Source organism: Oratosquilla oratoria, chromosome 21 (assembly GCF_046742065.1).
Source record: "Oratosquilla oratoria isolate Oo_2021 chromosome 21, ASM4674206v1, whole genome shotgun sequence".
In the NCBI taxonomy this organism is placed as follows: domain Eukaryota; kingdom Metazoa; phylum Arthropoda; class Malacostraca; order Stomatopoda; family Squillidae; genus Oratosquilla; species Oratosquilla oratoria.
In genome coordinates, this window is record NC_134797.1 from 59,311,639 (window position 1) to 59,326,048 (window position 14,410).

At 40.3% G+C, this 14,410-nt stretch overlaps 1 protein-coding gene across 1 annotated transcript in view; it reads left to right on the forward strand.

The window, feature by feature from the left end:
• The window catches only part of LOC143036957 (uncharacterized), a 30,115-nt gene extending 15,875 nt beyond the window's left edge, over positions 1-14,240 (forward strand). Inside the window, exons 17-25 of the mRNA XM_076205014.1 lie at positions 2,321-2,506; positions 3,065-3,207; positions 4,177-4,312; positions 5,504-5,604; positions 7,403-7,586; positions 8,697-8,796; positions 11,725-11,891; positions 12,369-12,647; positions 13,137-14,240. Of these exons, the coding sequence (XP_076061129.1) occupies positions 2,321-2,506; positions 3,065-3,207; positions 4,177-4,312; positions 5,504-5,604; positions 7,403-7,586; positions 8,697-8,796; positions 11,725-11,891; positions 12,369-12,647; positions 13,137-13,729 (1,889 nt within the window). The 3' untranslated portion in view covers positions 13,730-14,240. The remainder of the gene's footprint in view (positions 1-2,320; positions 2,507-3,064; positions 3,208-4,176; positions 4,313-5,503; positions 5,605-7,402; positions 7,587-8,696; positions 8,797-11,724; positions 11,892-12,368; positions 12,648-13,136) is intronic.
• The last annotated feature ends 170 nt before the right edge of the window (positions 14,241-14,410 follow it).

Below are 14,410 nucleotides of genomic sequence, written 5' to 3' on the forward strand. Positions count from 1 at the left end.
GTGTGTGTGTGTGTGTGTGTGTGTGTGTGTGTGTGTGTATGTGTGTGTACGCGCGTGTATATTAAGGCAGTGGTTCCCAAACTATGGGGTGGGCCCCCTCCCCTAAGGGAGGCATGAGGAAGATATAAGGGGTGCGTGAAGCCATCTGCTAATAATTAATCACTGTTTAACAAGAATAATCAAACCATTCCAAGAAGAAGTATTTGCCGTTACATATGTGCAAAGAAGAATTACAAAGGATTACAAAGGCGGAGCATGCCGACAGGAGACCTTTTGGTCCATTTCTAGGTAGGATGCGAAAAAATCATAATAATGATAAATCAATGAATAAATAAAAACTATGATAATGTAAGTAATAAACAAAATACATAAATAAATGCATAGATACATTTAGATAATAAACAAACAGGTAAACAGTAAATAATAATAAATTGACATATAACTAATAATAAATGAGAATCAAACAGACAAATGATAACAAATATATATATATATATATATATATATATATACATATATATATATATATATATATATGAAATGAATTATAATCATTACAGCATCTTGCTTAGGTTTTTATCTAAATGATTCTTAAAGCTTCGAACTGAACTACATTGCACTGCCTCTGGAGGAAGTTTATTCTATTCACGGTTGGCGAAGTTGTTTCTACCCACTTCCAAATTTAATCTATTTTCGGACAGTTTGAGACCATTGTCTCTTGTCTGATTCTCATTCAATGTGAAAATTTTGTCACTTTTGATGTTGTCAATTCCCTTTAGAATTTTAAAGACCTGTATCAAGTCACCTCTGAGTCTACGCTTTTTTAGGGAAGATTCATATGTTTTAGTCGATTTTCGTATGATTTATTTTTGATATTTGGAATCAGTTTTGTGGCTCGCCGTTGTACTTTTTCCAGTCTGTCAATGTCTTTAATGAGATTCGGTGACCATAGGGAAACAGCATATTCCAAATGTGGACGAACTAACGATTTATGTAGCTTGTTAATGAGTGATGGACTTTTGAAGTCAGTCAGCCAAGGCCGTTTTCTGTATTATATATAATCATTTACAACATGTAATTATATGTGATTCCATATGATTAAAAAAAGAGGTGTGTGCTGGAATAAATAAGGGGCGTCATAGAAGAGAGTTTGGGAACCACTGCTTTAAGGTTTAAAGTACATCCAATTGAAATTTAGCTTAGAGACCGACTATGGATTATGGACTACCTCGTGCGAGATCGTTAGTTGTAGGAGCGGAAGAGATGTCTGTATGGAAATTAAAAGATAGTCGTGTATGAGAGTTATTGCCATCGGGCGATTTTTAGGGATATTTATTTCATGATGTGGCTCAGAAGGAATGGGCAGGAGACTTGGTGGCTGATATCCTGATATCAATATCTGTAATTGTGAGGGGGCTTTTGGGATATCTATTCAACAATAGCCTAAACCAACAAAGCTAGAAAAGGACTGGGAGGCTTAGTCTTAGGGACAGACAGAAAAATTGGAAACACTTTTAGTGGTATAAACTGAAATGAGATGTAGTTGGAGAGGAAGTTAGAAATGAAATTCATTTCAGTAGGAGAAAAAGCTTACATAGATGTTTGTGCGTGTAATCGTATTTTTGTTTGCGATATGCTTGTTTGTGTATGCTATGCATGGAGGGTTGTTACCTCTATGCGGGTGTACATTCAGTGGGATATATAAGGGGCGAGTCATATCCTGGTACCGGCCGACGAAACAGACTTCCTGAAGTAGCGGAACCATTTTGCCGGCAAGAAGAAAAGAGAAAATATTATATACATTCGGTTGAGATGTGAATATATATTAAACATGCATATGAATATGTATACAAATATAGATAAAAGTAATAGTATAACCAGCGAGGACTGATCCCAGCCAACCATAGCACGTCTACTGAGAATCTGCTACCTTTCCTCACACTTGCCACTGGATACAGACGGACTCATGTCCGTGGTACTTAGACAGAACCCAGCACATCGTGGCACGTCTGGTCACGATCAGTTAAAGTTGGTAAAAGTATACGTTGTAACTATGCGCGATTATACACGATTTTTCGTATACACCGCCCGAGGGAGACGCGCAGCTAACAAGGAGTCTGTACGGTGTGGTCTAGGTGTGACGTGTCGTATCAGGTGTTTGTGTTTGGCGTGCAATTTTTCTAGGTGTCTCATGTGATGTTTGTGTTTGTGTTGGTTGAGTGGACGGATGTTGGCATCACGGTGTAGGGACTCAGCAGTTCTGAAGTTGCTCCATCGCGAGCCCGTGATGAAAACCGACTAAACAAGAACTCACGGACAGGTCTGACGTCGGTGTATGCGCGTCCCTCCGGACTTTGGAACAACGTGTCCTCCTTCAATCCTGGGACGAATCGCGCAGTGACGGTATCCTACGTGGCTGATTGCTGCACCACGCAGGTCGACCTGGTCGGGATAGACCAAATGGGCAACGTGGGCAAGTGCAGGATCGACATGGGACTGCTCGGAGGTAAGTAGGTGCTTGGGTGGGTTGAATGAAATCATTTACGCTGAGGGTCAGTTGCTGGGGTTCTGCAAGGTCATTCAGCACCATTTGATTACAAATGAAGCTAGAGAAAGTAATTACACTCAAGAAATATATTCATGCATCATCATTCCATTTATTAATAAGACTTTCAGCACAAACATGGGCTTGGTTAAAAATGAAGTTAGAGAAAATTATTACTTACATTCAAGAAATACATTCATGCATCTGCACTCCACTTATTAATAAGACTTTAAAATATCATATTCATTAATCCATCAAACTTCCATTAAGTCTTCGACAATAGTAATATTGTCTCCACTGTTTTCTAATAGATTTATGATTTGATCATTTCGAAGAGTGACAAAGTCGCGTGATGAATTTGCCGTCAGAAGCGGTAAATCATATTATGTCCATGTTAAAATGTTACATTAATTCGGTGCATTTCAAGATCAGCAGCCATATTTCTACTGCATCCACGTGGCAATTCGAATAGAAATATGCGGGACGACAATTAATGCGTACCGTTTCTTTACACCACAGGAATTATATATGACTTGGAGGCGCAAGACGTCGGCGACACTTGGGTGTACATGTGCTGGAAAATCACGCCGACAGAGTTTGAACTACACAAATACACGATGGTCGTCGACTATGACCTCGTCATCGAGTCAAAGTGTTTTGAGGCAAGTGATGACACTGACACCCTGTGGGTTCGGTAATTGACAAATTAGTTCGCAGAAGGGTGGATCTTGGCATTAATTTATGTATTATTTATTTACTATCATTATTTCTTCTTTTAGACGTTTGTATACACAAAGTGATTAATTTAATTGTCTATTCATCTATTTATTTATTTTCATTTCTGATAATATCAGAAGTGACGAAATTTTCATGCTGAATGCGAATCAGACAAGAAATGTGTGAGGAAGTAGATTTAATTTAAATGTGTCAGGAAGTAGATTTAATTTGGAAGTGGGTAGAAACAACTTCGTCAACCGCTATGCAATACAGTTCGAATCTTTTAGATTCATTTAAATAAACACCTTAGCAATATACTATAATGCCTGTCATTTATCTAATTTAACCTATTTGTTATTGTTTATGTTTATTTTTAATGTTTATCTATTTATTATTCATTATAAATTATTGCCATTTATCTGTTCATTTATTATTATCTGTTATCTATCTGTTTATAATTTACCATTATTCATTTATTTATTTAATCCTTTTTTTTTCTGCATCTGACATAGTTATGGACCAAAAGGTCTCCTGTCGGCATGCTCTTCCTTTGATATCCTTTGTAAAGCATTACACTGGGTTGAAAAAGTTAACGCCTGATGTCCAGCTGATTAAAAACATATAAATTTGCAGAGCTGGGCGCGGTACCACAGTACAGGTAGTGCGTTACCGAAAAATCTAGGGTGCATTTCCATCAATGAGTTTCCGACTTTAATTTCTTCTCCGAAAGTGGATCATTAGTATAATTCTACCAATGTGCTACGACATTACTTTGTTGTGATATACACATAAGCAGTGTGTATAGGCAGATTTTTCGGTAACACAACTCCTGTCCGGCGGTAACGCGCCCAGTTCTGATATTAGTTTGGTCAATTATTTGCACTAACTTTGTAACGCCCTCTTGTCCCCTCTAGGCTTCGTGTTGTCAGAACTTGACGACGCTGGACCCGTGCATGGACCATAAGTTCCAGTTGTCTCCTCACTTCTACGTTCAAGGAGAGGACATGGTGGGACTGGCAGCCTACACCAACGCAGCTACGCTTGACCAAGGTACCCGAGGTCTTGGGTTGTTTAGAAAAACAACGAGCGTTAGTGACTAAATGGCTGCGACTTCAAAGTTCAGCAATTAATTCGAGACCTTACCGGTCATTTTGAGCCTAGCAGGGATTGAATATGAACACACACACATACAAGAATTTAAGAGGAAATCAGATATGGCGAGATACAGAGACGAGCGTAGTTCCCCTTCCCGTAAGATACAACTAGGTAAATACAACTAGTCAATCAGTCAATCTGTTGCCCCTGGTCTCTCTGCAGAAGACCCGCGTCCTCCAGGAAACCGGCAACAGCCTACAGGCGGGATCATAAGTCATTTAGAGAAGATACTGTATTGTTACGAAAAGGTGGGGCACATGGACTCCATCTACCATACTCTGGAGAAAAGAACTGCACGAGGGTTTCCTGAAAATCAGGTTTAGAGTCGCGGACTAGTAACCGTTACAGCCGTTAAAGCCGTTAGAGAACAACGACCCTCGGTCCATGACGGTTCGACTTGGAATTCTCCCATTTATTCCATAGTTGGCAACCTTTAAATGCCGTCCTTCTTTTTAGGCTTCTTTTTCCCACGTGGATACCTCTCCTCCTTTAATATAATAGCTTTATTCTGATGTCTGTATTTCTTCTGGATTTCTATCATTGTTCTTGTCCTATATTAAGGTTTTCTAGTCTACTATTATCCTCACCTCCAGTATCACTACCCAAAAAATTCTCAGAAGCGAAGGACTTAAATATCTTTTAATTTTTTCACTGTTTTTTCACAAACTGAATAAAATTATATTTTCAGCCGCTAGTGTGAGAACATACTGCGACTCCTCTTTCGAATTCTGGGTCTTTTATATTTGACCTCTATGAATTTCATTAAACTTTTCGGATGCTCACTATATCTCGTCTCCTTTTATTGTTTCCATTTTCTTCTTCTTCTTCTTCTTCTTCTTCTTCATTATTATTATTATTATTATTATTATTATTATTATCATCATTATTATTATTATTATTATTATTATTATTATTATTATTATTATTATTATTATTATTATTATTATTATTATTATTATTATTATTATTATTATTATTATTATTATTATTATTATTATTATTATTATTATTATTATTATTATCAATGTTATTAGTATTAGTATTATTATTTATTTTCTATCTAGTAATTTCAACTCGAATCCTCAGATCCATCGACCCCGGTGCAAGCAAAAGTTGTGACATCGAACGAGACCTCGATTATTATTGAGTGGACGTCGACAACCAAGAGATGCGTCAACCAATACGAGGTAAGTCGAGTGTCCACAGTGACCTCTATGATTCGTCATGCTAGGGGTCACCTACACAGAGCAGAAGATAGGTCCTCAATTACATTAGTCCGTAACGGAAAATCACTCCAACCTGAGGACCTTTGATCCTTGAGGCCGTAACCAATAAGAAGAAACAAAGAAAGTACTTGGAAGGAGGTCATTAACAGATATAATAGGAACTTATTTTTTTCCATATCCTCGGTGAGATATCTGGCTCCTTTAGTTTAGTATGAGTGGCAAATTACTGGCATGGAACCGTGTTGCTCTATCTTTATTATTACTATAACTGCTAATGTATGGATTCTTATAATATACATGTAGTCATTTAGTACGTGAATTCATGAAAGAGTATGGATAAGTGGTAACAATTTATGTAAAAGAGACAAGTTGAAATTGGACCCGGGCTCCATTTCGTTATACCGTCATGGCATCTAGGACCAACGACGGACGTTTCCACATTATGGTGAATCGTTTCCAACACCCATCAACAGCCTCACTTCAAACTGGAAGCTTAGCCCTGAGGAGCTAACTTTTTGCGCTCTGGAGTATTTCCCAATTAATATGTGCATGCTTATATCAAAAGTTTGCTTCCCCATCATAAGGGAGGTGGTCAGTAGAGGCATGCATCCAACCTTCAATCACCCCACACTCATCCAATACCCATTTGCTTTGTGTTTTATTCTTGCTCCTTGTGAATGGAGAACCACCTCTACAGACTACCTAGGTCAGAGACAACGCAGCAGAGACACAGCACCTCCACAGCAGGGCTTGACAACCGAACCTAGTTTACCCCCAACTTTTCATTACGTGATGACCCTCCCACTTTCTTGCACTCGCGAGTAATTACATAAGTCGAGGAAAAATCTTTTCGGGCCGCGTCAATATATCATTCCTTCACAATCATTCTCCACTGATGCCCATCTCTTTCCCTCTCCCTTCCCTGCTCGACGAACATTCCCCTTTTACCCAATGTCCCCTTAACCCCATCTATCCATCTATCCTATTTTTGGTCGTCCTCTCAAGTTCACTCCATCCACCTCTGCCTTCCAGACCTCTTTTGCTAATCTTTCTTCGCTCATGTGTCTAAAACATCCCAATATGATTTCATCAGCCCTATCTACCATCTCCCTTTCCACCCCTGTTCTTCTCCTCGCCTTCTCATCTCTCACTCTATCCACCCTCGTAAACCCCACCATATTTTTTCAAGCACTTCATCTCAAACATATACAAATTTCTCTCTCTGCCTCTCTTACATTCCAAGTCTCCGACCCATCCCGCGTCGTGGGCACAATCGCCTCTTCATATAGTCTTCGCCTTGTGTCCATCCCCAGATACTTTTTTCTCATGACATTTTTCATTCCAAGACATTTGTGAAAAGGTGGAGATGTTGATCAAATTAATACAGATCTAGTCCCCTGTCTGAGGACCGAGTACCAACCCCTCAGGATTACAACCTTGGATGAAGAAGATAGTGCTACTGGGTTTTGACAGGGAGATGGTTCTCTCCGACTTTTTTTTTTTTTTTTATGGATTCAAATTGCCTGGCGGTGATATTAGTAAATCACCCACCTGCCATATACGAAATGCAGGTATAAACACACGCATACCTTAACATGAATTTCGTGAAAATCACCAACGAACATTGCAAAATCATGTCAACCTCTCTTAACATTGTTTATCACATTAGCATGTAAACTGTGAACCCAATGGCCTAAAATAAATACTTATGCCAATCTTTTTTTATAAATGAAGTCTGACATCACATTTTGTCCTCTAGATATGCTATCATCCTATTGGAAATGAAGCTGCAACATTGTGCGAGAGGACGAATGGTACATCCTACACTTACACGATGCTTGGGCTTGAACCTTGTAGCATCTACTCTGTGGACATAAAGGCAGTGTCGCCTCTAGGATTCGCCAGTCCTCCACTCAAGTTAAACGCAGATACTGCGGATGCAGGTAAGTAGAAAAAAAAAGATAGGGCTACAAAGTACTCCTGTGGGGGGGTGGGAGCTTCGATCTCGGGACCACACGATTAAGCGTTCCGTCTGCTACCATCTTGTCACGCAGAACGTCTAAAAAGGTCGGAACCTGATACGATCATTATGCAGGGAAGGGTGACATTGACTGCATCCTATAGCCCGTGTACCTGGTCCCTAACGCCACCAGGTATGCATAGTAGCATTTAAACGGGGCTATCATACGCTTTGCCATTATAACTATTATGGAACTAATCACTAGTTACAGTGACGTCTTTCAAATAACCAAACCAAGCAGTGGAGATTTCATCCCGGGTCCTCATGATTGGAAGTATAGTCTGCTACCATCTTGCCACGCAAAGCGTCATAAAGAATCGAAACCTATGCCTGATCCTCCCTGACACCACCGATTAAGCATAGTAGCATTTGACCAAGGCTTTTACTCGCTTCGCTGTTGTAACTGATATGGAACAAATCCCTAACCAAGTGATCTCTTATGCCACTGAGATCTATCCCCTTTAGCGACCTGTGTGTGCATGTGTGTGTGTACGCGCGTGTTCATGCATGTTCACACAAGCACTTTAAGGCAGATTTGGTGTCATAGCGCTCATAAATACAATAGCAGCCACCTTACCTTTGTATGTCAGAGGATTTCACTCAGTTGAGGGAATTCCCCTTTGTTTATGGATTAAGTGTTGGTGAAAACGGAACGCTGTAAACGATCTTCTGTATGAGGTGATGAGGACCATACGCCAAGAGACGCGTAGCCATCACCTTTGCCCTGTGTGCTTGAACTGTAGGGAGAGGCTACTGTCACTACTGGGAATCGAAGAAAAATGCTAAAGTCGAAACCGCGACTAGGATGATGCAAGAGCAGACCGCTTCTGACTGCTCCATTAGCGCACTATGCGTGACAAAAATATTGTATAATGTCGTCTCATGATCAGATATGTATGAATCCCCTCTGTTCCATTTTTCTACTGTTAAAATTCCTGAACATGAATATATTACTATTTGATGTTGTTTCCACATATTTGCATCTGTGTTGTATAATAAATAATTAATGTTTGCATTTTCCGTCCTGAAAAAGCTCCCGGCATGCCGCATAACGTCACTGTAGTCTCCGCCTCACAAAATGAAGTCAACATCACGTGGGATGATCCCTTTGTTCGTCCACAGTGCGTCGAGAGGTCAGTTCACATGTGATTTTCTTGTTCTGAAGAAATAATTTCGTTTTCGGTCCAGTTGTATAACTGCTTTCCTGAGTAATTGTGTCTTGTGCTGCTGTAAAGACCCTGTTTACATTCTGCTTAGTGTTTGCTCATTCCTTAGTCTAGAAAATGCACACCACTTTCTTTTGTTTTAACACCCAAGGGCACAATAGCTGGAGTTTACATATATCATTTGCGTCTATCATTTAGATCCTATATAAGAGAAGAATATAAAAGGACGTGGTGTATAAGGCTTTCGTCACTTTTCTTCTGGTTTATGAGTTGAGTCTGCCCTAGAGAAATCAATCGTTTACAAAACGCAAACACCTTTTGTTTTCTCTATCTCTTATGGCATTGCCGATCTTCTAGATCGTTACCATGACATGGCCAAGTTCACATTAGCACGTCCTACTGGGCGTCTGGGGCAGAAAATATTATCAATGACACTACTTCGTCGAGTAGAGTTCAAATATCATCATCATAACTGGAAGCATACGCCGGTCAGCTCGTCGCTTCACAAATATAACGCTATTCGCTACGTTTTTTCCAAGGAAGCATCCCCTTCGTCTTCACCAAGGGCTATATTGTGGAGACAACTCTGTGGGTGAGATCAACATCAGGGAAGTGTGCTATATCCCCATTCACGTCGATACAATGTTCATAATTTATGGAGTAGTCGCTGGTTTTCATACAAAGTAATCCAAATGACACTGCATGATTCTTCGAAGGCACTTGGTACCAAACACATAGAGAAGCTTCTTCGAGTCAACATTCAGTATTCATGTTTCATGGCCGTAAAGCAAGACAGGGACCAAAAAGCGACTTGAAGATTCGTATATCAGTCATCCATAGACATCGACAATACCATAAATTCTGATTAAGTCCATACCACACCAGATCATGCCATTCCTGCAATAGACTTTCTGGCATGACCCGTCACCGCTGTGCATTGCACTACTAGGATATGTGAGCTTTTGCAGCCTTTAATTGTCCTCGCCACATGAATGGGCAAACTGAACTGTCATCCAGTAAGCCTCCAAAACACCTAGGCCTTAATCTTGGTCCAGGAAACCTGAAGTTCCAGCAGTATTGCCTCCCTGTACTGAGTCGAGGACTATAAACAGGGCCTTCAACAACTCCACTTGAACATAACATCATAAGCAAAGATGAGGTAATTGCACTGGGTGATCGATAAATCTGTCCAATACCAGTCTTCGCAGGTGTTGAAAAGTGTTGGGTCCTACCTCACTCTTGAGTCTTGAATTAACAGAAGAGAATCCGGACACACCACCTCTGCACTTCACAACACTTTCTGTCACCCGCAGGAAACCCAAGAACCCGCAAAAGATCAAACTTTTTCTTAAGATTAAATTAGGCTACAAAAAACTCCAACTGAAACTCGCGTCAGCACTCCACAAAAACATAAAGCTCTAGATTTCGATCAATTCTTGAATTACCGGATGTGAAACCAAGCTGCTTAGGCCTCTGGAACTTAACAGGTGGAAGCGAATTCATGCCCACAGTTGATTAACGGTAATCTTACCTGGCACACTGGGTGATGTTATACCATAGTAATTACTCTTGTCTTGTTGGTCCCCATTCCTCTTCCTGAGGGAATGAGTCCGGTTCTGCAAAACAGTAGACACCCTCGCATGCAATCCACGGATCATGGCTTCACCTCTGGCTTTTAGCAACTCTGTGCTGGTGTTGCAAATACCAACCACTTTCCCGCCCTTTAATTTAGTTAGAGGACGGTAAGGAGTAGAAGTGCAGAGGTAATTATTAAACTCTATCTAGCGATAGTTAGACCCATCCTTGACTATGCGGTACAGTTTTGGTCTCCGTCCTGCAGAATGGACATCAATTCACTAGAATCAGTACAGAGAAGAATGACCAAAATGATACATGGACTCTCTACACTCTCTGGAAAGATGCAGAGTGCGGGGTGATCTAATAGAAGTGTTCAAGTGCAAACAAGGTCATCATAATAAAACAACAGGGCAGGACTCGCAGTAATGGGTATAAACTGGACAAATTTAGATTTAAGAAGGAAATAGGCAAGAATTGCTTTACTAATAGGGTGGTCGATGAATGGAATAAACTTAGTAACCATGTAGTAAGCGCTGAAACTATCAGTTGTTTTAAAAAACGATTAGACAACTTTATGGATGGGGATGACAGGTGGTGATGGATACGGAGCTGCCCAGTGTAGGCCTTATGGTCTTTTGCAGTCTCCTTTATTCTTATGTTCTTATGTTTTTAAATAGAATTTCATCTATCAGTGGATCAGAAATCACCATCAGAACATCAGGTGGGGGAAGCTGACCGCTCAGAGAGTCAGTCATGTACAACTTCTCAAAGAATCCCAGTGGACTCTACTACCATCCATATCTGACGCTAGTTGTGCATCGTTTGTTTGGAGAGACTCATCTGAATCCCAGATTTAGATCGCGTTTCTTCAGGGCTCAGTAACCAGGTCTGAGCTCATTCGCACTGAAATAGCCCTCGAATACTGTGTTCTAAACATAAACAACAGCATATTTCGTATATTTATACAAAACTAGATGTCCCCAACCTCAGTTTATGCACTAAGATGCCCGCCTATGAAGACATCAATGGCGTCAAGTTTCGTTCGATGGGTCATGAAACATGTTATTGTGAACTGGGACTTAATCAAGCAATGTTTTGGTCAGCATTTATTCTAGTTTTAACTATCAACTTTGTCAAACGCTGAAATTAGCATATGCACTTTTTTACGCAGCCGTGATAAACCAACATTTGCACGACTTTCTCAGATCTCCATCATAAACTCTTCCAATGATAGGATTAACTTACGTTTTGTACTTTTTTCTTTCAAACTGATGCAAGAGTAAGGTATTGTTATATTGTTCCTGATTGCTCTTCAAGGTACGTCCTGTCCTATGCTGAAGCACATTTATCATTTCGAGGAATCCACCACGCCGCCTTAGCAGATCTCAAAGCGTGCACAAACTATTCCTTCATTGTGAGCGCTCTTTCCCCTTCAGGCCACATGGGGCCCTTCGCAGAGACCATTGCGCCCACGGATGATGCTGGTAAGACCCTTTTGATGCTGCAAGTACAGTTTGTGAATCATTCTAGATTAATTTTACAACTTTGATTTCTGTACGGGATTGTTGGTAAGATGATGCTGCCAAATGTGTACTCAGAGTGTTATATGTAGTTGTTTCGACACATAAAACTAGGTTTGTCAGGGTTTGTATGCTTTTCTGTAGGAGTCTTGTACTTATATCTGAGCATATGTGTCTTTCTTTTTCGTGTGTACTGATATCACAGAATATTTTCTATTGTAACCAAATATGTAATAGTCAACTGTTCCTCTTAGGTGTACTGAACTTTAACCTACTTGTATATGAACACAATTTTTAATGTAAATAAACTATAGATTCATATGTTTAAGTGAGCGTAAGTATGCATGTACAAGAGTCCTCCTTTAAAGCCTTTGACAAAATATACATTTCTTCGTACTTCTCACAATTCCCTCAATGACTGAGGCTATTCTTATTCTTCAGAACCAATGAATTTGGTATCTCTCGACTTATCGGAAGAAAAAACGGATTCATTGACGGCGTCATGGGAGGTCTTTCCAGAGGACAACTGTGCTAGGTCCTTCCGTCTATGTTACCATGACTCGATTCACCCGGTGGACGAATGTCGTGACGTCATGGGATCGGAAGACGTGCTGGAGGACCTTTTGCCCTGCATGGACTACACTGTCTTCGTGGCCGGTGTGTCATACTCGGGATTTGAGAGCAACTACACGACGGCAGAAACAAGGACCAAAGATATCGGTATATCATGGGCACCCGTTGGTTTCATTTAGCCATTTATGAACAAACAAATGGACTAAGAAATAACAGCATACAGGAGCATAGGCAATGTTTTCTTTTTTATATCTCTTATGTATAATAGGTACAGAAGGAGTTTTTTTTTTAACAATCTCGATTCAGCTATCTCGAGGGAAAAACAATTCTGATTAAATTGTTTGTATCATAGGGAATTATGATATTATTTCAACTATTATGCTTCTAATTTTCACGGATTTCTTGGTTAATCCTCTTACTGTCCATTAGGACGAACTGAACACCTTTAAAGTCTCTTCTTGCCGATACCAGGCTCAGAGAAACCTTTGGTTGTTAAAGGAATACAAAGTAAATTTGATTCGGCCGTCTTGATCAAGAAACATTTACTTCACATCTGCCATGTAGTTTTAGCTGCAGAGTATAAATGCTATTCGATACCGTAGTGATCAACCCGTTTTTATTTTTTTTTCTCTCCAGAACCAAGTCCACCTCAGGATGTATCCGTGATGGCTGTTGGCAACCACACTATCGACATCTCTTGGCACCAACCCGATTTAAACCCACAGTGCGTACATGAATACCAGCTTGACATAGTCAACGAGGGTGGTATGAAAAGCTATGGTTACAGAAGTAACAGTAGCATTAGCGAGGGTTTTGATGGACTTGATGCCTGCACATTCTACACTCTCTTGATCCGGTCCGTGTCCTTGGAATCGCTCTACAGCCCCTGGGTTTCGATTAACGCCACCACACTCGAAGACCTCCCGAGCGAACCGCGCGAGTTTCAGCTCAAGAAGGCCGCTCAGAAATATTTGACGCTGAAGTGGTGGGAGCCCGAGGAGAACCACGGATGTGTCCTGCAGTACCACCTCACATGGATCGGTAGTGACGAATCCTCGTCGTCTATGAACATCGTGTCTCCCATCCCAGGCGTCCCTCTCCCCTTCGAAATCGAGACACAGGTTCTGGGGCTGTCACCCTGTGTCAGCTACGGGTTCAAGTTGTCGGCTTTGACACCAAGTGGTGAGTTTGGAGCAGAAGCTGAACTCTCGGCGTCAACCCTGTGCTAGGTATGACTGTGGTGCGTTTAGGTATTGCTAGGTTGTCATGTTTACCTCGTACGAACGGAATCCGAAGATGGGGATATTGGTTTTGGTCGAATTTTCGGGTTTGCTTCTTTGGTTGTTATCAACATGACACTAACACGGATTGATCAACTGACACAAACTTTTTAGGAGAAAGGGTAATGTCTTATACATGACTCCATCAAATTGTGGAAGTGGGTCAAGTGAAATTAGGATTTTGACGGTAACCTCTAAAATAATATTCCGATTTACTCCAAACTGTAATTAGAATCCTGTCAATCACAAAAGTGGAATTGCGTAGTTGATTTTTTTTTTTTTTTTTTTTATGGTCAGAATCAAGGTTTTTGGGAGTGAGGGTCATCGTAGCACTGAAGTAATTGCTACTGGGCGAGCTTACTATTAATTATTCTTTGTGCCTGACACCAATTAGTGGTAGGTATCTTCTATACAATGTAATCCTTCACGAGTATATGTAAATATATGTCTCAAACTCAAATGTATCATAATTTCATTTTAACCCAAATTAAAATCCACTTATAGCTACTATCTTACCCATTAAAGAATCATAACTTATTACTGACCATAAACTCTGGAAAATCATGTGGTGCATATTCACTAGGATTTGATATTATAACTACTACTGAATCCTAGATTAATATGGTGTAT